General features: G+C 38.5%; 1 protein-coding gene across 1 annotated transcript in view; it reads right to left on the reverse strand.

Moving 5' to 3' along the window:
• The window catches only part of SIM2 (SIM bHLH transcription factor 2), a 56,715-nt gene that overhangs the window by 12,637 nt on the left and 17,815 nt on the right, over positions 1 to 26,263 (reverse strand). Inside the window, exons 3-6 of the mRNA XM_026846525.1 lie at positions 12,956 to 13,025; positions 10,810 to 10,916; positions 8,360 to 8,559; positions 4,206 to 4,312 (exon numbers count right to left, since the gene is read on the reverse strand). Of these exons, the coding sequence (XP_026702326.1) occupies positions 4,206 to 4,312; positions 8,360 to 8,559; positions 10,810 to 10,916; positions 12,956 to 13,025 (484 nt within the window). The remainder of the gene's footprint in view (positions 1 to 4,205; positions 4,313 to 8,359; positions 8,560 to 10,809; positions 10,917 to 12,955; positions 13,026 to 26,263) is intronic.

Genomic DNA, 26,263 nt, shown 5'->3' on the forward strand with positions numbered 1-26,263 from the left:
GCGTTTATAATTTCAATAGTAATCATAGACTGCAATAATGTGAATACTGTGAATAGCCCAGTGTAAGACTGACAGAAGAGCAAGGTTTTGTTCTTGCTAAAAGGTCCTTTAAGCCTTGTAGCTTATAGGTCATCTCTCTGGACTTCTTACCCGCCTATCCATCTGCCCACGTCACAGCATATTTCAACTTTTCTTCAAACCCACTTAATCTCCCTAAGAAAATCAGGCTCTTACAAAATGGCTATAGACATTCTTTCTGGAAGTGTCAGTTCTCTTTCCATTGCAGGATATGGTATCCATTTGTTCAGAAAGCAACAAGATAAATAACAAGATCTTGTAGGACATTCAAAAGCCCATCCTCACTGACACCAAGTCACTGCTATTTAGGTTTGAAGTCTCTCTTAGATAGCAGGTTTTTGCCTCATGCTTACTGGTGTCCTTTATCACACCTACATTTCTACATGGAATAGTCTATGGGGTGGAGGTGTGCATGTATACAGATATTTAAGAAAATCATAAATATGTGTGTAAGTGTGTAAACACACCTACAAAATATAAAGGCACGTGTACTCTTTAAGGGCAATATATTGCTCTAAGGTAAAAGTCTTGTAGCTGTTACTCAAAGATTCAGTATAACAATGCCAAATAAATCTGTTCTAAAAATATTTGTTAACAATCAGCTATATGCCATGGAATCACTGTGTTTTGTGGTGTTCTATAATCCAAATGGCCCAGTTCTAGGAAATGATGCTTACATTTTGGCCTAGATCATCTAACAGATATTTTCTGTAATGTGGTCTAGGCTTTTCAGAGCTAAATCTTCATGCTAGTTTAATGGTCAGGTTTTCCTTGAACCCAGAATGCCTTACTACTTAGTCTTCCAAAAAATAAATTAATGCTGTAATGGATCTCTAGCTATAACAAAGTTCTTCCGGGTGCTTTTGGACTAGTTGTGACTTTCACTGATTTTTTTGAAATCCCTGTTTTAGCTCTCCAGTTAGGTCAGTATATTAAAAGATGTGAAAACCACTGAGGACTATAGTGTTCAACTTTCCTTCCTAATTATATGGATAAACCAGTATTTCTCCTGGGATGGTGGAGGACTCCATGTCTCCTGCATTTTTAGCAATCTGGGGGAAGTCTGACCTTGGCTAGGGGACAGTTGCTGCACTTCCGATACAGTAAATGAGGTCAGTTTCCATTTAGTTCTGTGTTAAATTACCCTGTTTGATGCTGATTGGGAAACCTCAGAAATGGGAGTGAGGTATATCCATTACCAAGACAATCTGTGCAGGCTCAAACTTCTTGGTGGCCTCTGCTGCAATCAAACGGGGAGGATTCAGTGGCTTTAGCCTTGGCTCTTAGATGTGCCATTTGTAACTGGGTGTTCCGCTGTTGTGGTTCCCTCCTGGTTTAGCAGGCAAGCTGAAAAAGGCACTGGGCTGGCTGGGCTGGTCCTTCTGGTCTGTCACAGATGGCTATTTTGAAAGGCTCCAGCAGGCTCACAGCATGTGGCTGGGAGTTCCTAGCCTGCACTTAAGGATACCAAGAGAAATGGACTTCTTGGTTCCTCAGCTGCAGCAGTTACTGGTTTAGCTTCCATGGTGCACCCAACCTGGCATGTCATCGGTCCAGCCCTCGAGCGGTGTGGTCAGTGAATGGTGCCCTAGCAGAGTCTACAGTTCTTTTGCCCTCTTAAAAAAAATAGTGCAGCTCTGCTGGAAGGTTTGGTTGCTGGGTGAGCAAAAGTAGACTCAGTGCCATGGACAGTGTAAACTGTGCTCTGCTATAAGATAGGTTCTATAAATACATAGGTTGACTTCCAGGAAGTGGCAGAAGAGTTTGGTGATGACATCAGTTGGGGCTGGGGCTTGCCTTGCCATGGCACAGAGATGTGGCCCTTGTAAAAGTTTATGTGAGAAGAGCACTGATATTAGAACATGTGGGTTGCACAAAATCCTCCTTGCAGAGAAACTATGGTACAAATGCAGTGGCTTCTCTGAGGCCAGAAAAATATTTTGTCTATACTGGAACAGCTTCTCTATCCCATCTTTTAGAATGCAAAATCCTTAAGCAGGGACTCATTATTTGTGTGGCCATATTTCCCCAGTTGCAGAGCAAACACTGTGTATATTGATGGTGCTACAGAAATAAATAACACTAGTTCAAAAGCCAAAGCTTTTTCATATAGCTGGAAGCTAATCAAATGTTTAAAACAGGAAACACTGTTTGCTGCCAGCACACCTTAGGCAAATATTCACATCTACATTTTCCTCATAGTCTGATGTTCTTGTTATGACCCTTCTAACTTGTTCCCCTCACTGTTTCCTTTGTTTTGTTCTCTGTGCTGCCTAACGTAAAGTTCAGTTGCTTTAGGTCTTCAATTTGGGAACTATTTTTTTTCCTCTTTGAAAAAGCAATTTGTTACCCTAGTTTAGGATTGGTTTTTTTGTTTTTTTTTTTTTTCCTTTTTCTTTTTTCTTAATACCCTTATTAGGTGTAAGACATTTCTCTCCACATTTCTTCATCAGATGACACTTAATCATCAATTGCATTATAGAATGCTGTGTCAAACTTGCCAACCTTTTACTGTTCATGTTCCTAAGACGTTTACTGATGGATGGTGGGGGAGTTATAACAGTGCTCCGCAGAGGAAGTTTGTACACTTTACATCTGTTTTAATAATTCCTGTTACTTGGTATTCTGACCGTGATTCTGCACCATTCCCACCATTGACCAAGCATTAGCTGATGTTTTTTGCTTCTTGGCATTTATTTGCTTTGAGACTTTTACAAATTTCTGTGCATATGTCTTGCTTTTTTTTTTCTGTTTTTAAACTTTATAATAGTTTATCTTTGTAGTTCAGACACAGTATCTAGAGAACAGCTTTTAGTTATTCTGTTTGGTTGAGGGTTTTTTTTCCTTGTGGGAGGAGGTGTGTGTGGGGGGGTGTTAATTCAATAAACGTGATGTGTCTCTATTTTAAACTCCAGTCATACACTGAATTTAAACTAGCAGCCAAAGTACAAGTCTTCTACCTTGCATACAGAATTATCCATCATTCTGCTCTAAAATGCAAAACTGTTTTCCAGAGCTGATTGTGGGTATAATGGAATCATCTCTATACTGGCTGACACAGATATTTCAAATAGTCTTGTGAAAATAATGAGTGATATTTTGTACAAGTCAACAGTCACAACCAGATGTTAACACTACAAAGAGGATGACCCCAACAGAACATTACCATCTACCCTGGTCATTCTAGATTTTAGTTTACAATGACCCAGAGTTTGGTAAATATGAACTTGCTGTAAAGATCAGTTTCTGCTTTCCCAGGTGTAGCACACACTGCCATCAACAGAATTCGGCACTTGGAATTTCAACACTGACTTGCCAAGTACAAGTGCATCCTCCTTTATATTCCAGGGCCTTATGAACAGCACACATTAAGGTGAAGAACTGACTATTTTCTCCTTCAGGAAGCCTAAGAGAAGGATTTGACTCCGGCTGCTTTCAGCCCACAAGGGCAATCTGGAAAAAAAATCCACCGACATTGGTTTTTGGATGTCATCTTTGCATCGTATGGGCTGCGGCAGACTGAGCCAAATCCAGAGTTCAGCTATTCCCGCAATTTGCTTCTCAAATTAATGTGCTACTGAATGAACTACTTCCCAAATCCAGATGTTTGAAGATATGATTAGTGTCTCTGTTGGCAGATGGGGAATTATTAAATGTGTAATTTTTTTTTCCTGACACTCCATTCTCCAAACCTCATCCACATGCTATTAATGAACATCCATCTAAGGATTTTTTTGGTTTGCATTCACTTCAAACATGGGATGATTATTACTAACATATTTCAGAGGAATGGGGAGCTGTTGCATAATTTTTCTTTTAACAACAGAGGCTAGTAAAGTTCAGGTTTTCCCCTCTCATCACTCACTCTTTTGGTTGTTTCCTTCATGAGTTCACCACCCAGATTCAAGTCCAAATTTTTGAAAGAGCCTGGATCCTTTAAATAGAATGATAAAAGTGGCCAGATTTTTTTTTTTTTTTTTTTTTTTTTTTTTATAGCCGAGCACTTTTGAAAATCTAGCTCCAGTAAAGATTTGGAAAGCTTTCTCTACTTTCCAGCACAGTGCCTGTTGTCTGCAAAACTTCTCACTCTACTTAATAAATTTCAGTCTAGCATTCTTTTTACTTACACAGATGATGAGCATATCGTAAATGGAACACATCACAGCCATGAACATGGTGGTAGAGGGTTTTTTCTATCAGATCTTGGGGCTCATATCCAGTTAATTCAGTCACCCTGGAAAATGAAGATTCCATAATAAGCAAAATCTCTAGGAATATTCAGTTTCATTAAACTAACATTTGATTGTGCCAATAAATCAGGTGCTAAAAACTACAGGACAAAATGTTAGTTTTGGAAACAGAATCCTCATCTTTATAAGAAAATAAACCCTCTCAACCCAGCCAAAGCAAGGTGCAGCTATTCCCTGGCCAGCTTCACACACAGGCAGGAAAAAGGGTTCTTTTACTTATTTCCACTTTGGGCTTTTGCCACTGCCATGCACGATCCTTTGCACAAAGATTCAGTTGAGGAGCCATTCATGAAACAATAAAACTACTCTTGTGGATTGCTGACACTTTTTCATTTGCTTTTGCAAACATACAAGTGTAGCATGTATGTCAGTCTATGGAAGCTGTGATCATGGTCTATAATTAAATTCAGGCTAACGCCTGACAGAAGAAGTAAGCAGGAGCTTATTCCAGCTGAGAATGTGGAAAGACAAGGAGCTAGGAAGGTCACAAGCTAAGAAAAGGAAGACTGAAGCTAGACTTCAGAAAAACGTCCTCACATGATGAGAAGCAGAATAATGGAACAAATTTGAAAGAGCAGTATCTCTGCAAATGTTAAAGAACCAGTCTACACTGGTCAGACTTACACTGGGTCAGACCTGAGGAGTCACACTTCATGGTTCAAAATGGACTTTTGTTTATTTAGCACTGTTCCTTGAGAACAAAATTCCTTAAAGTATATTGTGCAATTCAGCCATAATATGGCTTGTTTACCTAGTGTTGCTGGGGGTGTTTTATGCTGTCCTGGACTTTCTTCACCTAAAAAGGCAGAACAGAGGTACCATACAAAGGCATGTCTACATTAACAAGCAAAACAGTCCATTGGCAGGCAACCCGTAGAGTGAAATTGTTACTGCTGAGGATCTACTTCTGCAGCGGGAGATGCATCTGCATATTTTAATTTCAGGACGTTTACTTGGGACTAACTCTAGTTGAGGCCTGTGGACTGAAAGCTTTGTAATAGTTGGAATGCCTTAGACGTGCTCTTGGAGTTTGTCTTCCAGTTTAGATTCATCCAGAAAGAATCATGCTTAAGGCCTCTTCATGACATGAACTGCAGTGCAGAGTGGGGACAGTCAGGACCCTTCAATAGGATGCTTCTGGTCTGAACTTAAACACTAAAGAGGATGCACTGTATTAGAGAATAACACAGTAGTATCCACAGAATGTAGATATGTAGAATACTGGGGTATCCAGCAACATGTTTCATTGGTGGTTGCATATAATGTAAACTTTGATTTATCTTTTTTATTTTGTAACTATTATGCATCTTCTTTACTCTTACCCTAACGTTGAGCAATCACAAGGACCCCACAGAGACTGGGGACTTTATATTCTACTTGAGAGAGCGCTTTGGAGGGTGGGATTCTTCTGAAGAAAATCAGAGGGAAAAAAAAAAAAAAAAAAGAGGTTTCACAGTCTGATTTATTATAAATACAGGACAAATACATGCATTCCTCCCCTAGCTATGCTTCGTCTGGGAAACTCTGGCACACCTTTGCCTCAGTCAGGGACTGCCAATGTGGAGTGAGCACACATGCTGTCTTTCTGCAGGAGAATATGTGAATATATGCTTATGTTTCTCCTCTGCAGTGTGCACTATCCCTCCTGGCTTACAATTCTAGGGGCTCAAATTCTCCCTTAGGCCTATCAGCATGGTGAAATACTGGTGAAAGGTCCTGTTCAGGTTTCAGTGCTCCTTCTGACTTCAGTGCAATTAAAACAAGGGTGGCAATTTCATCCTGCTCACTTGGCAAGTACAGAAACATCTAATCCAAAACCAGACAAAATGCTGCAAACCTAAGCCAGGTGTTAATTTTTCTAGAGGTGCAGCCTCACTTTGAAGCTTGTCTTCCCATGGGCCGAAAAAAACATCATTAACAGTTACGAGGACACCCAAACTTTTGAAAAGTTTGATTCTGGAAATAAACTGAGCTGCTTGACTTAACACAAACCAACCCCTCAATAAGCCACTGTAGGGAGCCCGGGCTCAAAAGATTGTTCTTTGAGTGTGACAGGACACACAGAAGGGAAGAGTTTGCCCCAATGATCAATTCTGCCCTCTAGAGTTCTCTAAAGTCTTTGGAAACCTTGTAGCAATGAATAAGTAGGATGCAGCATGAAAACCAGAAGCAGCAGATTACTTTGGAGGGAAGTAACTGTCTCCTTTTTCCAGTGATCTTGATAAACAAACTCTCATGTTTTACATCGTATCGTGTCCAGAAAGGCTTATTTAACTGCTCCTTCCTATGGCTTTAATACTTGCCTGTCTGCTGTGACTGTTACCTCTGAAGATCTAGCAACTCTTTTTCTTGTAACAGAAGCACCCTGAAAACAGTTTTGCCTTATCCCTAATATGTCACTGCTCTGAGCAAATGTTACTTGGTTTGCTCAGCTGGGAGAGCAGAGGGTTTTGGTAATGCTTAATACTGCTGATTGTCCTGTGTGTGGATGACACCCATCTGCTCTTTGGTAAACACAGCTATGCAAGTACTGGTTCTATCTGTGCTCCTGTCAACACCTCTGGTTATATTGTCTCCGCTGAAGACATTTATGTCTCCTGGCAGTTCCTCTTAGGCACATCATTTCCTTTTTTTCCACATGCAAAGACATGTTGCTGAACCCCTTGTGCTTCTTTGTAGCTGTTACATTAAGTAAAGCATGCCAAAAAAAAAAAAAAAAAAAAAAAAAAAAAAAAAAAATCCAGAAACAGCAAACAGCTAGGTCTTTGTATTTTAGCAGCTGATGGCCCACTATCTCACTGACTTAGCATGGAGAAAGAGCATGTTCTTGCATGGTTGACCTGCCATGCAAAACTTTCCCGCTGTCTTGGATACAAACTCTTTTTTGCTGTTACACATGAATATAATTTCTGCTTCTTGCAAATCCAGCATGCCAGGGAAACGAGAGAGTATATGACAGACTGCTCCACATGCAGGAAATTTTGAGGAATGATCATCTTGTCAATAGGCAAATCTGTTATACAGTCTGGGAATTGGGCTTTTCCCCCTCAAGGTATCTTGAACTGCGCTGTACAAAGTATCATTGTATACTAAAAAATACCATGTTTCAAAAAGAGAGGAATTAAATCATTTCACAACTACTTTGGTTCTGGGTTTATGCTCCTCTTGGCTGGTATGTGAGCTGTATTGTCTGAGAGTGGAGGCAGGATTCTCTTTCCCCAGCAACAGCCATTTTCCCAAGTCTTGTTTAAGAAAGCTGTGTTTTCATGTAGTAGCCTGTTGAATTAGTTTTCATTCTAACTACCCCGTTAGTAGGGTTGGTTTCACTGTTAACGCATTATACTAAAATGCAGAAGACTTTGTGTGAGAGACAAGAAACCAGGCCTGCGAGAAACTAAGAAAAATGGCCTGAGAAAGCAAGTTGCTTGCCACAACTTGATACATACTTAGCCAATTATTGTGTGTTCCATTAGTACATGGTGGGTAGTTAATAAATGGACTTGGAGATTTATTGTTTGCTCCATTGGGGCTTTGCGAATCTGAGACACTTGTCTCCCTCATGTGAGTGGGACGTGACTGTTTTCTTACTACTCTGTAAAAAGATTTCTGGATGATCCCAGCAAGTCATTTGACCTCAGTGTTTCACTTGTGGGTTTTTTTAAATTGTGGATGGTGGTACATCCTTATTCCTTTCACTAGCTTTGTATGTTAAAATTTATGTCCTTTAAGGTAAAAATGTATTACTACTCATCTGCCTATTACTCACAACAAGAAGGCTTTAGCTGACTCTCTGAAGCTGTAGGTAACTATAGGTTAAATTGTGCAAGCTCTTATATGTTGGCATTCAAGACAAAGTATGATCTACCCAGCTACCTGAAGGGCTTTGAAGACTCACATGCTCTTTGTGTTCTAGATCTATTTTGGAATGTTTGTTTTTTCATGGATATATTGATCTGTTTGGAAACCACTGTAGCTTATGATACCACTTGACTTTGAAAACATTTTATGCTAGAAGTGAAATAGCTGCTTACCTGGAATCTAAGAATATTAATTTTAAGTCCAAACTTGCTCTGAACATAAACATGTTACTGTGAAGTTTGATCTCAGTGATTGCACTGGGAGGTAAAGATTGACCTACAGCCACCAGTCCAACGATTTGGTAACAGGAATCATACAAAGACATATCTAGCATATACTGCCGTATCTTCAAGTAGCCACTGCAATGGATCACCTGGCATGAAAAGAAAACACATTCAATATCTGATGGCAACAGAAGAGGCTGCAAGTCAGCTGACCATCCAGTTTCAGTGAGGTTATAAAGCAATACACCCTTATAATACTTAAAGATTGCATAGTCTGTTAAGGGTTCAGAAGTGCAGTTAATTTATAAATAGAGATTAAAATGCAGTAAATGCAGTTTTTGTGTTTACTGCCAACACAATTAATTCAGTATTAAAGCACATGCTCTTTGGGACTATCTAAAGTGCTTTCTAGTTAATACTTTAAACTCTCTTTAATATAGATATCTTTTAGACACAGACAGAATTCCTATTCATTATTCAAAAAATCTGGAAGATGCTTTTTTAAATGACTGTCTCACATACACACAGAGGTATATATAAACATTTGCATTTTAATGTGGTATTATTCTGATGAAAGACAATTTAAATTAATGCATTATATTTATAAAGATTAACTGCTGTATATGTAAATTCACTAGAAATGAGTTTTAAGTTCTCCAATCAAGTTCAGATGACATTCATTTGACATGTGACCAAGCCCAGGGCCTTGAGACCAGATTCTTAAATCTCCAGATACAATCCCTAATGACGGGAGTGGTAACTTCAGTGTTAGACTGTAAAAGTTCACAATGTCAGCTAAAGAGGGGGAGAAATTGTAACCTAGGGACTTTTCCATGACATAAGATTTATTTAATATAGTGATGGTGTTTAGAAATAATTTGTGCTCCTAACCAAATTTCTAGTCCAAACAGCAGGCATACTATACAGTCTTCAGCTTAATTTCTGGTTCTGTTTGACTTTTAACTGAGTCCAATGGAAAGAAAATAATTTCCACTGTATTTAGTACTCCTGGACAAAGTACTAAACAGTCACCTATAAATAGGCTCCTCCTGTATAACCTTCCTCCCCCCTCTTCAATCACCATGTGGTTAGTATGTTTAGCAAAAGTACAGAATTAAGCAAAACTTATTTAAGATCTATCATCAGATCCTACTAATTTCTGTACTGTTTGATTCATGAGTTTTTTTCTATGCTTCAGCTACTCAAGTGATATTTTCAAAATTAAGTGCTGACTCTAAGTACAAAGAAAGGGAATTTAGGCCAGCATCAATCTAGATGAATGCATTCTTAAATGTTTCACTGCATAAACTTTTAATAGCGAGCAAAAGAAGAAAGTGATCCCTCTGATTAGGAGTCATAAATGGTGAAAATAAAATCCATACAGAGATACCACCACTCCAAGCTCTACTCTTTTACCTGATTTCAGATTCAGCTTTGGGACAGAATCATTTTTTGCTGGGAAGCAGCTGAGCAAACAGGGGTCCATGTAATGAAGAATTATCAGTCTAACCAGGTAGATCGCAGTGTAAATAGACAGATAGCTATCTGGACCTTGAACACATTCCTTAAAAGAGCTCTGCTTCTCTTGTATGCTTTTCTTTTTGGTTTTGAATGACTCAAACAAAATGCATCCTCACTAGACTGTATGTGAAGTACCCTTCTTGATGCTTAAGTGATAGAATTATACTGTGTGGCTCAAAGAGCAGCAAATGCAAACTGTAAAGCTGAAAATAGGAACTGCCTGAATGGCAGGTGTTATTATAGAATCTCAGCATTTGCTGTGGCTTCTGATTTCATGTAATAAATAGAAAATTAATACAAGTGATAAGATTTATAAACAAACTTGGTGGTTTAGTACAATTCAAACCTGAGCTGATATTAGTGTTTGTTTAGGGTAACATTATGGTCTCATTAATGTTGAGGTAATTCTAGTCAGGCCAGTAAGGTGAATTGTGCAACTGGGTGTCTGCTCAGCTGGAGCACAGTAACACTGCAGCAGAGGAATGCAGGAAGATTTCCAAGTTCCTGTGTCTGGGTCCCCGACTCACCTGTTTCCATTTCCACAGGGAAGTAAGACCTGGCTGTGCACTTTCCTTGCACCTCCATGGGTGTGCTCCAACCAGTGCCCTGATCTGGAAGATCAGGATGTGGGACTATGCCACAAAGCAAACTCCAACTCACTGTGAGAGAGTTTAGACTTGCATTATTAAGGTAATTTGCAATCGGTAGTGACTTTTTTTTTTTTTTTTTTTTTTTTTTTTTTTTTTTTTTTTTTTGCATCTGTTCAGATTCTTTCCACCACAGACTTTATTTTCAGCTATACATATGTAAAATACCTATAGAACTAAACTTGTCACTTGTTGAACACTTGGAGCGAGGGGAAAGTTTATGTACGTTACCTTGTAGCCACTGCATGTCAATCCTGCATTCCTCTTGGCTAGGACACACTTCATTCTCAAGAAGAATGATCTCTCAATTTCATATTCTGAAAGCATAAACCACAGTGCTTATTTAATACTGAAAATTTCAAAACTGCCCATAGCATTGCCTCTCATGATTTGACAAATGATTTTATGTCTCAGCCTTAGGTAGCAATAGAAGCCAGCCATTCTACTTTCCCATTCAATCTCTGGCCTCAAGATTAATGTCACCTTCCTGTTAGGTTTCCCTGTGAAAGTTGGACAAGTCAGCATGACTAGGTCTCCAAATTCCTTTTTTTGCCACTCTTCACAAGGCAGTCACCTTGTTTCTGAACAGCTAGGTACCAGCTCATACTGGCAAAGGGAAGGAAACACCTCCTTTGGAGTGTAAGTAAATGAAGGTACTCTCCAAAATAACAGCAGAATGAGAAACAAGAAATTTCATAGGTTTTGTAATAATTTGAATGTACATAGCTAGTCATACCCAGACTAGTGAACTTCTGACCTCCATATGCAATATTATTACCTGTTTCACTGACTTCCAAAACCATCTTGGTAGATGTTTTTTAAACAAATACCTTTATGGATAACCTCTAGAAATGTTTTAAAGTTAAATATTGCCCAGGTACACATGTTTTCTGCTAAGAATAAGCTACTATTCTCTTTAATGTTAATTATTCTCAATAACAGTTCAGAAATTGTTAATAGTTCTGGGTTTTTTTACTAAAAGTTGCCATTTGGCAGAACACAACTATATCAAGAAAAGGAAACTCATTTGGTACATCTGTAAATAGGAAAATTAGGGAAGCAGAGGGGTTTTCAGATTTGTTGCAATGTGTATTATCTCCTAATGCCCCACAGGGTTTGATCTGAAGCCCACTGTATTCCATTGGAGTCTTTCTTTAACTGTTGAGTTGTGTCCTGATTTTTGTGCATCCATTACCCCATTAACACCTCTTAGGTACACACCTGCAGAGGTTTGAGCCTCAGACCACTACCTGGAAACCAATCAACTCTCTATATTAAGTTTTAAGTTTAAAAGCCTGAAGATACAACTACAGAAAAAGGATTTAGTGTGGAGGGAAAAGAAATGCAATATGTAGTGCATCTCAACTAGTATCAGCCTTCATGGGTATTTGAATTTTCCATTTATCTTCCTAATGCAAATTAGATCCGTATGGGCGGAAACAGGCACTTAAATGAACTGGCACATCTACTATAGAGTTTTAAATACAAATGTATACAATTTGATGGGAGGAAGCCATACAGCACAGATTACTATTGCTGAAGCAAGCATGATCTCATGAGTAAAGAATGGATCTAGAAGTTGGGAACATCGGTGCAATTCATGGCTTCAATATAGATTTTCTGTGTGACCTAACACTAGAGCTTGCTCTCTGCTGCAGTCCCATGCACACAAAATAAAGGTGACTTTATCCCTTCAAGAATGCCAAGGGTGAAAAGTAATTAACACAGAGTAATGAGGGGACGAAGATCATCATCGGCCATGGACTGAGTTGCTAGCAATTTTAATGACTTACATTCTTATATAAAAAGAGATGATTAGTGGAATTGGAAGTAATTCCTCAAACTTCTCAAATGTCCTGCCACAAGACCTAAAAGAGTCTTTTTCAGTAAGAAGCTCCTTCCAGGCACCTTATTCATTAGACTTCTATTTGCTGTTTCATTTGGAAATGTTACTACAGACTAGCGCACTGCTACAGAAACACTCAGCTCTAAATTCACTACTTCACCAGAATAGGTTATGATGTACAGTGTGGTCTTTAGGTGTCTATAAAACTAGATTAGTACCCAGACTGTAAAATAACATTTTTCCTTTATTATTTTAAATTGGTAATGATTTCATTATTTAACAAGCGATATTGTCTCCCTGATTTCACAATTGTAGACTGTAATTCATCTACCCTGGAACACTAGGCCTTGTAGCTTTGTCATTGTGTGTAATCAAGTACAAAATTATATAACTGTAATTTAATAATTATGTGTTTATTAATTATTGATCACTGAATTATTTGGTTTTTAGTAGTGTGTTGCTGAACCAACAAACACTTGTCTCTTAAATCGGTTACATCTCGTGCCTGCAATCTAAAAAGAGAAGAGTTACCCATGAGGTAATTGGGGACTCCTTTGGGAGCTTCTATTTTTGAGGCTTGAGCTAGCACATAGTAAGATGCCTTAAGTAAGCAAAGGAGAGATGGTCCATGTGGCCAACCAGAATTTGGGCCCTGAGCAGCATACTGCCTTTTTACTTGAAGAGGCCAAAGTGGTGTACACATGATGATAAGCATTCCTCCTCCCATGTGTACTAAGAGTGATTGGTTGTGTTTGTGGGGGAGCCCAGTGTCGCTGTGAGTTGCCATTTTGGGGGCAGAAAAGCGGAATGTGTCTAAAGGAGAAAAGGAGAGCCTGACCATTCCTGCATGGTCTGCGGCCGTAACAACTGTTAACACAGCTATTTAGTAATGCAGCATGTCCTCAGTACAGGTGGATGCAGAGTACCACAGCATTTTTAACCAGCCAGCTGGGATTGTTGAATGGCAGGTTAAGGCTGATGGTTGTGTCGAAGTGCCCAGTGAATAATGTGCAGGTGCTACATGGCATCTGGCATCTTGTTTGCAGGATTGTGTTCTTCTGTCTGTGTTGATCTATCATCAGTGGTCTCTGTTTACATATGTGTGTTTGTGCATGCCTACTGGGAATAAAACCCTCTCCCATCTGGATCAAGAGACTCTAAAATATAAAGGAACAGTAAAACCAAAACCCTCACATAAAGAACCTGGATGTGCAAGACTGTGAACAGTGTGAGTTAGTATTCATATTAACTGATAACTTTGCTAGTGTGACTCCCCAGTCCCTTGAAAGTAGCAGAAGGGGATAGCAAAGACAAAAAGAACTCAAGTAAATTTGTAAGTGTAAAGCTGATTAGGAAACAAAGAGCCCTGGTATCCTGCTGGATGTTAATACATTCATCAATATAATGCAAAACTTAAAATATCACATCCAGGGTGTACCTGATGCAATTAAGATGGTGTACTCTGATTAAAAGAATGCAGAAAGTAAATGAGATACTTAAAGGTTTAGCAAGCAAAGAGAGAGATGCTGAATATTCCAATAGGAGAAATCAGATGAGCTGGGAGAAAAGTGATTACAAATGGCCTGTCCTGCTGCAGAGGTTAATCACAAAATTGTGAGGAGATAGTAGGCATGAAAGCTCTGTTATAAAGCAAGAAAAAGCCTGTAACATAAATAGTCAGCACCTGCTGTAAAAGCAGAATGACTGGAGATGTCCAGGGATGTGGCAAAAGTCTCAAATTAGGGAAGACAGAAAAACAGTAAATGTAAAATAAACACTCCAGCCTTAAGAGGTGTATGTAACAAATTATTCTTAAGAGTTGAATGATTTAATGAATCAATCAGAATTAAGTTCTGAAAAACTGCAAAAATATAGCAACATAAAACATCTAGACCTAGTGATGTAATTATTTATATCATTATTATTCTTTCAAGCACACATGTACCACAGCACATATAAATACCTGAAAGAATCTTAGACTATCAAGAAAGTAAAATAAGTTTGAATCAGAGAGGAAACCAATCAAGTGTTACCAGTTCTTAAAGCTGAGAGAACGCTGCGTTAAGCACATATATATGAAACTTGAGAGAATAATCAGTAGTAGAATGTTATGACTGAACCAGAATATAAACAACACTGAAGGAAAATAGCCTTCTTAATTATTAGAGAATATTCATCCCATCTAATACCAAAGTTTAACCACTGTATTTAATTATTCTGAAATGTTAACTATATAAATGCATCACTGTAAGTGATGTCAACAACTTTCCTTTAAGGGTTAAGAAAATGTTAAAAATCTTATAAACTACATCTATTTGTTATAGAAATAAATATTAAACCAACAGGTTGCAGACATCAATTGATGAAGGATGAGAAACAAAATGTTACTGAGTAGACTAGAAAGTCTTAGAGAGATGTACCAGCTGTGTTAATACACACACACACACACACACCCCAACTATTAATAACAATCTTTGTTGGTTTTTGTCTTCCATGTGTATCACAGAAGAAAAAGTAATCCATTCAAACCCTATGGATATTGATAATTAAATATTGCTCAGCTGTGGTTTTGTGGTGGTTTGTTTTTTTTTTTTTTTCTTTTATGAAAAGGGAGATTAAGAAATAAAAGCAGATCCAGTGTGAAGATGTTTTTATCTCTAACAACAGAAATACCATTTCTCTGTATGAGGAGTACTTTATATTATTATTAGTGATAATGATTAAAAGAACACTATTACAGCACTGTAGTCTCTGTGTTTGTACTCTGCATGTGTTTCTGTGGATGTAATTTGATGTATTTACAAAACAACATTTTTAGAACTTCAAGAAACAAAGGAGATTTCACTAAGCATAGCAATGTCTCCCACAGTAAACTGTACTTCCCAACTGCACCTTCACAACACCTGGAATTGAGACAACTGTATCTTCACACGGTGTGCTATTGGGGATATTTTAGATTGGAGTTAAATAATCTCATGTATAAACTCACATTTGTCACTGTAGGAGGTATTATATATTAAATTGCCCCACTGACTACAGCTTCCAGAGCAAGCTAAAAAACTGGAAAACTGACAACAAGCAGAACGAGCAGAGCAGAGCAGAGCAGAGCAGAGCAGAGCAGAACAGAACAGAACAGAACAGAACAGAATAGAATAGTTGGAAGGAGCTACAATGACCATCTGGTTCAACTGCCTGACCAATTCAGGGCTGACCAAAAGTTAATGCATGTTGTTAAGGGCCTCGTCCAAATGCCTCTTAAACACTGACAGGCTCGGAGCATCAACCACCTCTCTAGGAGGCCCGTTCCAGGGCGCAAACACCCTCTTGGTAAAGAAATGCTTCCTAATGTCAAGTCTGAATGTCCCCTGGTGCAGCTTTGAGCCATTCCCATGTGTCCTGTCAATGGATCCCAGGGAGAAGAGATCGTACCTCCCTCTCTGCTTCCCCTCCTCAGGAAGCTGTAGAGAGCAATGAGGTCACCCCTCAGCCCCCTTTTCTCCAAACTAGACAAGCCCAAAGTCCTTAACCACTCCCCACAGGACATGCCTTCCAGCCCCCTCACCAGCTTTGTTGTGCTCCTCTGGATGCATGCAAGGACCTTCACATCCTTCTTAAGTTGTGGGGTGCAGACCTGCACACAGTACTCCAGGTGAGGCCGCATCAATGCAGAATGCAGTGGAATAATCACCTCTTTTGACAAGCTGGTTATACTGTGTTTGATGCACCCCAGTGTGTGGTTTGCCCTCTTGGCTGCCAGGGCCATACTCAGCATCAACCAACGCCCCCAGATCCCTGCAGGGCTGCTCTCCAGCCGCTCCTCTCCCAGTCACTTGAGGTTTCAAAAGAGCAGTCACCATTTGGAGATGGCAAATTTTGCTGCAATTCATGCTAAATTTCACAGTTGTTGTATCTCTTATTCAGCACCATTTCTTTCAAATACCTACTATTGCAGCAAGCCCACCACATATGAAGAAATTTGTCTGTAATGTGCACCTTCTAGCATTTGCCGTAGACATCTGTAATTCTGACAAACAGCTGTGTATCGCTATGAAAGGTTTTAACGCAGTTTTCCTTTACGGGTATAAGTATTACAGCATGGGTTTGCTTTTCCCATCTTCCCCTTTACTTTCTGTGTCAGCATCTATTTTCCCTCTTTACATGAATGTGTTAAAATAATTGGAAAACTGATCCTTCTTTTCATAAATGAGTTGAATAATTTTCAGTTTGTACATTGTTCTGTTCAAGCTTTTTTTTCAGATGAGTCATGAAAATGTCTTAATAGCTGCTATAGCTAAAAAGAACCTCCACCCCACTTCTAAATTGCTAAGTATCTTGAAAGACTGATGATAGCTTCCTGAAAAGCACACCAACCATCTTAGCATAGCTTTTAACATTTCCCAGAACTTAATGATGTTGTGTTTATCTGCTACAGGAATTAGAGATGAAAAGCAGATCGTTAGGGTACTTTCTAAACGTTTACCTCCCATTTTTGGTATAGTGTTTTTCTTTATCCAGTTATGTGCAACACAATTGCAGATCTATTCTTCTATTCCAGCCACTTCCAATATTTGTTCTAACTTGGATTTTCTTATGATTGTAAATTTCTAATTTTGTTTGCCCTGTATCAGTGTTTAACATTTGAAAGTGATTAACCTCTCCCCACTCTCCACAAACGTTTATTGAAATCTTTTTAAGAATGACCCATGAGATTCTGTTTTTATCCTGGAATTCAAATTTTCCATTTTTCCCTGACTGGGTGGTTGGTAATAGTTGGAAATGAAAACTGATGCAAGTAAAGTACTACTTTTGATTAAAAAGTTTATATACTTTCAGAAGATTTCTTTATCTTTTCTGCTGCTTTTCTTTGGAAGGGTGTAACTGAGGTTATGAAATCTTGACTTTTTCAGTATGTCTACTAGCAGTTCTTTTCATAAAATTGAGATATCATTTATAATGAGTTTTATAGGAGGAGGCACTGCAAGTCAGAATCCATATCCATGTCCAAGATGTCCATTTCAAATGCATCACTGTCTATTTTTTAACTCCATGTTTCCCTTATCAGATTCAGAGAAGTTTTTCTGTTCTACTAATATATTACTATATTGCCTGATCATTGTACAGAGGCTCCCTCCCTGAATCACTGCTACAATGGAGTTGAGCAGATTCAGTAAAAGCTGTAACTGACACAGAGAGTAAATGGCTTCATTCAAATTACAGCCCAACCTTATCTGTATGTTAACATCCTCACAGAGCTGAAACACAGCAACCTGTGGATGAGAACATAGGAAATCGTTGCTGTCTATGGACATACAGGAGATATATTTCTTTCTCTCAGCACTGAGTACCATTCCTACCAAGTATGCCTTCTCTATTAATCCCTTTTCTTAGCTTAATATATCAATCAGTACAGTTTATCTGCAAGCACTAGCCAAGGATAAAATAGCCTGTTTACATTTTACAGATTTGTATTTTCTTACTTGCACAAACAGAATAAATGTCATGGCAAAGAAAACGAGTCTTGCTATTTTGGATAAAGAATTTGTGCATTCGTTCACTCATATTGCACATGACTGCCAAAGAGGATTCTCCAAGCATTTCTGTGAAATTATGGTTAGCTTTATGGAAGCCAGAATTGTCCATCCCTGGGGGTGCAACTATGAAATCCATCTTCGCTTTCCACTCCATCTTTCATCTCCTTTGAAAGGAAACAGTCAGAAAATTCTGTGGTTTGCATGCTGCTTGCACAGTGGACTGAGAAAAAAGATCATCATAGTCTTTTCCACAGCTTTACCCCTCATGCCTTTATTTTCTCTAAGGTAAAAGCTACTATTCTATAGATCTTTCCCAAAGCTCCCAGATTTTGACATTAGCAAAATGTGGCATGGTTTTGTTGCAGAATCACCTTGTAAATTCATATACATCAGCATGCAAACTGCACACTGCTGCATCATGTACAGTTTTAAGAATGTACATCTCATGTCACTACAAAAGATAGGAAGCAGCATTAAAATTGGGAGCTCCTGACACATCTAATGATTCATGTTCGCTCTGCATGGCAGCTTGGGTGCAATGTCAAATTTCATCTGTAGTGTAGGAGATGAAAACTATTCTCAAAGGGCACATTTAGACCAAAGCACTGGGCATGTGGTCACCTGCTTCTACCTTCCCTCCTGTCCAACTTGTGCAGAGACACATGCCTGCCTCAAGCTAGCACACTCCTCTGGAGACAAGGCACGCACGTGTGATAAGCTGCGCTCCATGTCCCTGCTGGACTGTTTTACAGGGTGGAAACACAGATACCACAAGTTCATGTCTGGATAACACTTTACTGCCCATCCCCCAAACACTCTGCATATTTTTGCCCTTTCAGTTGGTTATTTTCATCTTACCCCCTCTATACTATAAAGTCACACATGTTCTACTCTTATTCTTGTGTAATCTGCAAAGCATCTGGGTGCCACATAGCTCATTGCTGGCTAGAAAAGCATCTGAGTATCTTGGCTAGTCTCTTGTGAGCATAGCAAGGCTATAGTTTTTGTGAGACACAGGAGGGAGAATGCCACAACTTCTACCCCTTAATTCTGAATGAGGGTGACACCAACTTCTAGAACAAAAAAGAGGTAAAAGACTGTGGGGCACATACAAAATAGATGCTTGCACAATAGCACACACAGTTATAAGGTAGTCCCTGAAGCTGGGAATCCAGGACTGACCAACAGGGCCAGTGTGAAAAGGGGCCTTACATGGCAAAATTGCAGATTATATAAAGATAAAACATGTTCCTATGCACATACTAAGTTGAAAACTGAAATTTGTGGGCTGCCTTGGTTTGCCCTGATAATGCTCTTGCTGTGGTAGGAAAGCAATCAGTTCTGTTGTTAGCTTCTGCCCTGGAGTTCCAAGCTTGTACAAGCTGCCCAAATTTCCACCCCATTTGGACAGTTTGTTCTGTGTCCTAGCGGTATTCAGAACTCCGTCAGTGCTGCAGAGAGTACCTTGTATCTATTATCATTCCTGTCATCCAAACTCATCTGTTTGCTAGCATTTGCCCAAATTTTCCTTTGCTTCTGTAAGTGATACTTCCAAACTTTTCTTAGAAAAGAAACTCAACAGAGCACTAGGCAGAAAGGAAAATAATAGCTTTTGCAGTCTGAGACACTCTCTTTGGTATATTTTACTGTTAATTACCAATGAAAAAAGATTTTTAATGGGGTGCCAGCAGTCTGCCCTCTTTTCCACTTTTGTACATCCAAAATAATAATATTTTCTAGGTTTCTCAAGTTTAACGTAACACTAAAAAACAGTGATAACAGAATTATCGTGATAAACCATTATCTTTCAATAACAGTTCTCCTAGAAAACAGTTTTAAATCAATTAAAACAAAAATTCCTATCAGCATTTGTCTTTTTCATATGTATTGGTAGAAAAATTTCTTTAAAACTTAGTGTGGAAAGGCTCTTTACAGATGTACAATTTTCTATTCCCTTCTTTTAATATTGAACAAAATGTATGTAGGGAAGATGTTCTTCCTTGAGATGAAAAGTATGCACTGGCATTTACTTCTTAGCTTACTAAAATGGTGACCTTAAAACATCAACCAGAGTGGAGAAAACCTGACACAATGTGTTCCACATTCCTTGTGTAACTTACATTAGGCTTGTAACTAATCATATAGGAATTATCCAGTCATTAACAAGGCAATTGGAATGTCTACAGTATCTACAGGATTCCTTTTTCCCTCTGTCTGCTCTGAGAAATGGTAATAAACTGCTTTTAGTGCACCATGCCTTGGTGTGCAAGTCCTCAAAAGTTAGGAAGCTATAGATGTTTTAAGGGATTAAAATCCCAGAAAAAGCATATGAAAACAATAAAAGACACACAACGTCTGACTCCAAATACACACGTGGAACAGCAGTACACAATGCTGAATCCCTCTCAGCACTGCTTAATTGCTCATCTCAGTTAACTTGCAGTGCAAGTATCTCTTATTTAGCTTGCTGGCTTGCTTGTGTTCAGCTGCAATGATGACAGATGGAATAGTCAAACACAGCTTGCACTACTTCGATATTTCACACAAAAATTTCTTTCTTTATTCTTACAGACGTGGATCAGGAGGTAAAGCATTTACCCAAAACCTCTGGGTGGTTTAGTATTACGATACCATCCTGCTACAGGCCTACCACTCTATGCTGCTAACTGTTAAAGAAAACTTCTGCAGAAATGGTTGGTACAGACACAGTTTTGACAGCAACATCATCTGAGGGTTTAAGGTCCCGATTTATCATAGCATGTGCAATCCAGCTTGTGTCCATGTGTTCTTTCCTCTACAGAGTGTGCTAGGGGGAGCTGAGTGTAGTCAATAATCCTGGTGCAGTCCTCAACATTCAGTCCCTGAAAGCCAGCCATTATTTCAGACACATTCAAAATGCTTATCACTTCTGGACTTTGTAACAGGCACTTCACAAACCTCTGCAGCATGTACCACCCATCAGGCTAGTACCAAAATGCTTTGCCACTGAGATGTAGCAGCTTAGACTTACTAGCCTGACAGACATTTAGTTTTATGCTATATGTGAGGTGAGGAAAGGGACAAACTTCTTACATGTCTCCATGAAGTTCTGAAGCTATCACTGGCTAGGCAGAATTTTGCACAGCACCACAACCACAACCTACTAGGTCTCCTGCACTAAGCAAGGGAGATATGAAACAAGCACTGAATCTCTACGGTCAGCCATAAACACAACCTTGCTGTCTTCCAGGATTCTGAAATTACTGTTATCTCACCATCCTCACATTTTGGAGCTCAGCCACCCTGCTGGGCGACTGCCTTCTGCCCCAGAAGGAGAATCTCATCCAATGGATGCAGTTTGTTAGTTCCACTACTTGAAGAAAAACTAAAGAAAAGCTGTGAGAGCTGTAAGTGCTCAAGGAAAGACAGCATGCATCAAAACCACTTCTCTACATCCTAAGAAAGGAGTTTCTTAGCCCTAGGCGATGTAACAGTTCCCATATTCCTGTTAGTTAAGTACTGCATATTTTAGGATGGAGGCCCAGGAATCCTGGTATCAGCCTATGCAACAGATAGAGGTGGTACAGGGGGTGTAAAACTGAGGTGTAAGGCTTCACATGTACAAAACTAAGCCAGAATACACTAAAATGCTGCAGACTAAAAATACATTAAGCAATATTTGGAAAGGTATGAAGGGCCAGTGAAGACATATGAGATCTGAGCACAACCAGTACACGTCATTTGAAAAGATATCAAATTATTCTCAGGGTTTTTTTTGGTTTTTTTTTTTTTCCTTTTCTGCTAACCCACACCAGTAATGGATTAATCCCAGTATAATGGATTAATTTTGTTACAACTAGTGCAAAATTGGCCTAGAGTCATGTGAGGTGATTCACTGAGGCATACCCTACTTTCAATGTGTATGTGAGAGAGATTATTCTTTCTGCCTACCCCACCTACCCTCAGAAAGACAGTCCAGCTGTTGGCTTCTGTCATAGCAAAGGATCTGTACATATTGCTTTACATTTTCAGTGCTATTCATGCAAGTAAAAAGGCATCTTAAAGACTTTGTAAGTTAAAGCTGAAATTCTCCAAAGCCTCCACAGATCATGGGGCTTATGGCTTTTATTGAGTCATAGCTTGTAGACATTAAAGGCCAGAAAAGAGCAATAGATCTTAGGTGTAACCTGCACATTGCAGTTCATTAAACTTCAGACAGTTACTCCTGTGCTGAGCTCAGTAACTTCTGTTTGCCTAAAGCGTATCTCCTATAAAGGCATACAGCCTTGATCTGAAGACATCAAAAGAGGAAGAAACCACGGCTTCCCTCAGTGTTTTGTTCCTGTGGTTAATCAAACTCCTAGTTCTAAATGTATGCATTATTCTAATTTGAGCTTTTGTGGTTTCACTTCACAGACATTGGTCCTTGATATGTTTTTTTCTTCTAAAATAGTCCTTTTAGTTCCTGGTATTTTCTTCTCTTGGAAGTATATACACACAGTAATCAAGTCACCTCCCAATCTTCTTTTTGATAAACCAAACAGATGGTGTTCTTTCATCTCCCACTGTAAGTCTTTCCAGTCCTTCAATCATTTTCATGGCTCTCTTCTGTACTTTCTGCCATTTGCCTTTTTTTTTTTTTTTTTTTTTTTTTTTTTTTAAAAACAGTGTCCGTTTCACTAATGCTGTATAAAGAATACAATTATTCATCCTTGCTATTCCTGTTCCCCATTCCCCTGCTTACATGAACAAGGATTTTCCATGACCCTTTTTTGCCACAGCTTCACAACAAAACAGGATGTTTGTCCTTTATGAAATTTAAATGCTTCTCACTGTTGTTGCCTTCCAGTTTCCTGCCCCAAAAGCTTTCCTTACCATAACTTGCTGTAATGCCACATTGGGCTTATCTAAAGAGTGATGGCAAAACAACTAATTCGCCACCGTCTATTTTCCCAAATTTTATTACATTTAATATTGCTATGAAGTCCCAGCTCCTGGAAGTATGTGATGATTCAAGAATTTTCATCATCTTTTAAAAAAACAAAGTGTCTACCCTCTATGTTTGAAGATCTGCCTTGTTGTATCTGAAACATTAGGAAGTCCAAGACAAACTGAAAAACATTTTAAAATTATAATTTAAGAAGGCTTATGCCTTTTAAACTAATATATCACTTTTTGAGTATTAGCCTGAGATATCTGCAGAAAAACAATGTGACAGTGAGCATGATATAAAGAAATCCACACTATGTCTGATTTTATACAGTGAGCAATAATTTGCATTTCCCTGAGAAATAGAACTCATGCAAATAAGATTTCTAGAGCTCAACAGCTGCAGGGCTTCTACCTTTCTCATGTTGTTTGATCTTTCAGAAAAGCTTCTATGGAACTGATGAAGCACTGAAAATACAAGGGAAGGTTTGAAGAGAATAATGAAGGACAATGAGGAAGATGAAAAGCAAATGAAGAAATAAATAAAATGATAGCATCAAAATTTACAAAGACTGTAAAACTGGAGGTCAAAAATAATCTGTACTCTGAGTTATTCAATACCAGTAACAGAATACCACAAAATATAGATATGTATGTTCACATTTGTGATTTTATTTCTATCATAACAGATCTCATCCAGCTACAACTGCTGAAATAGCAACTGAACTAAAAATGTATATACATATCTGAGAATTAGATGAAGAACACATCTTGAGCAAGCAAAATTTCATGAGCCAAGCTGTAAATTTGTGTTGTAAATGTCTGTCTGCAGTGCAATATTGATTTTACTCCTGAATAATATCACAGATTGGAGAGTTCTATAATGTAATAAAGTTATAAAAGGGAAGTTTTTATTTGACCCAGTGACTTGATGATTTGGGCATGTTTTAAAAGATTAAAAGAGATAAAATCAAACTGAAATGACAAAAAACACTCTTTGAAAAGTCTGTTTTCCTTTTTATTAGAAAATAAAGCCATTTTCACTCAATTTCCCTCTGGCATAAGTTATTTGTAGAACTCCATGTTTTATTTAAATATTCAAAATATCTACTAAGATACAGACAGAAGTTTCTTCATTCCTGTCTTTTATTAAATAGGTTCAGAGCTTCACTGAAGAAAAATAAGAAACCTGCTTTGATTTCTGTAGGCCAAGTAGTTTCAGGTTATACCTCAAGATATATATGTAGAAAATGCATACACTGCAGAAAAGGGCACAGCGAAGACAAATGCAAATAAATACTTGGTCACTCTGTTAATTTTAAAAAGATTTAGCTATGGATTCTGCACATTTTAATACACCCACTCCGTGCATCGTATGGGGAAGAGACACACAGAAGTAAGATTTGCATAAAATAATCCCTATGCAAACCAGAACACAGCTTAACTCCTTTATTTATCTTATCCAAGCCTAGGGATCCAAATAAGATCCTGTTTTTTTGATGTTTTTATCAATTTCCTTTGCTACACAAAATTTTACACAAACAAAAACATACATAAATAGGTCACATTTTGAAGTAAATGTTCCTTTACCTTTGCACTATTGAGAAACCAGAGCTTGATGCTAATAACAAACAGCATCTATGTAGAACGAGGTAAAGAAGGCTATAGAGAATAAGGCTTATATCTGAGGCTAATTATACCACCAGCAGAATATCACACCGAAACAGCTGCAAGTAAACTGAAATTAACAGTTTCAGCTGTGTGTAAAATCTTTTCAAACACAAACAAAACAGAATTAAACTTAACAGTGATGATAATTTAAGGAGATAAAGAATTTGACCATAAGTAGCTAAAATCAGAGAGACCTGATTGTTTCAGAAAACAAATGCTACTAGGCAAGATAAGACAGAGACATCCAAACATAAGCAAGAAACAGGAAGTACCTAACTTCCTGAACAAAAAACCCCACCACCTTCTGGAACTGCAGTACTAGTGTGCTGTCTCACTGCTTCTAGTAAACCAGAGTCACAATACTAAACAGAGAACAGGAAGAGCTGTGGGCTTATTTGCATTTGACATAGAAATTAATTCCAACCAGTTGCCCATGACTTTGTTTGTAAAAAATCTCCAACTATTAAAAAAACAAAAACAAAAACAAACAAACCTGTGACAAAACCAGGAAGATACTGCCATGGCAAGATAGTGGGTATAAAAATGTCTTACTATCAGTTCTGGATACCAGCAGACATGCATGAAAAGTCATGGATTTACACCAGAGGTATCCCCTCTGCTTATTAGTAAGGTAGGAAAAAAAAAAAGGAAAAAAGTTGGGTTTTTTTAAAAATATCAACATTTTTTAAAAAAATCCCTGCCAGAGGAATAAGCAAACTATGTAATGGTCAAGTGACAAATAGAAACAAAAAAGTCCAACAAAAATAAGTTTGTTTTTCAAGACACCAAAGGGTACACAGGACAACCTGTTTGGAGAGGAAGAAGAGAGAAGGAGGCTAAGATAATTCTTCATTTACACCACTCAGAGCAGTACCTACGGTTCCAGGCACATTAAACTTCCTTGCATGCAAAATGGTACATGGTTCTGCACTGATGGAATCACAGCAGTCAGAACCGTGGTGAGATCACCAAGTACAGAAAATCCAAAGGCACCAAAACTGAAAAAAAAAAGCCAGATCCTGAACAGAATTGTAGTGTGAGACAAAGCTTCTCATGGTTTTAGGCGCTGTGCCTTAAGAAGACCAGTAAACACTAGCAGGATGTGAGCTCCAACTGATTAAGCAATTATGAAATATATGTGAACACACATTGTATATAAAGGAGTCAGATTATTTCTGATATTTTAAAGTTAAAAGAATTGCCCCCAAGGAAACAAAAGCTACTGAAGACGATAGCGTAAATATCGGCAAGTCTTTGTTGCTTATAGTTACAACACTAAAGTAAGAACTCAATACAGAGACGGTTATGTTAATATTTATGTGTGGTGGCTGAGCACAGCCAGGGTGGACAGTCTGATCCAGGTGTTCACATAAATCAGTAAGAGTTCTGCTGTCTTCCCTGACACTCCATCCAGTTTAGCATCATGCTGTATGGGTATGCGTGAGTGAATCATCTGCAGCACCTGAACAGGATATGTGGAGAGGCTTGGATGAATCAGTGATCTGGTATCAAGGCAAGAGGTCATTATTTTCCTGGAGAGTTCACTTTTTTTAGGAGACTTTCTAAATCTAGGTCATTTAGAGAACCCATTTTTGCCCTTCCTACAGCAGAGGGTATTTCATCTGGCTTTTTGTCCAAGCTTCAGATTTAACAGGTGTTTTTAAAACTTTAAAAGTGTCCTCCTATTTCCCAGTTTCCTATTGATTTGGGGTGGGGGGGGTGGGGGGGG

The sequence above is a fragment of the Athene cunicularia genome (genome assembly GCF_003259725.1).
Source record: "Athene cunicularia isolate RWA chromosome 1 unlocalized genomic scaffold, athCun1 chr1_part1, whole genome shotgun sequence".
In the NCBI taxonomy this organism is placed as follows: domain Eukaryota; kingdom Metazoa; phylum Chordata; class Aves; order Strigiformes; family Strigidae; genus Athene; species Athene cunicularia.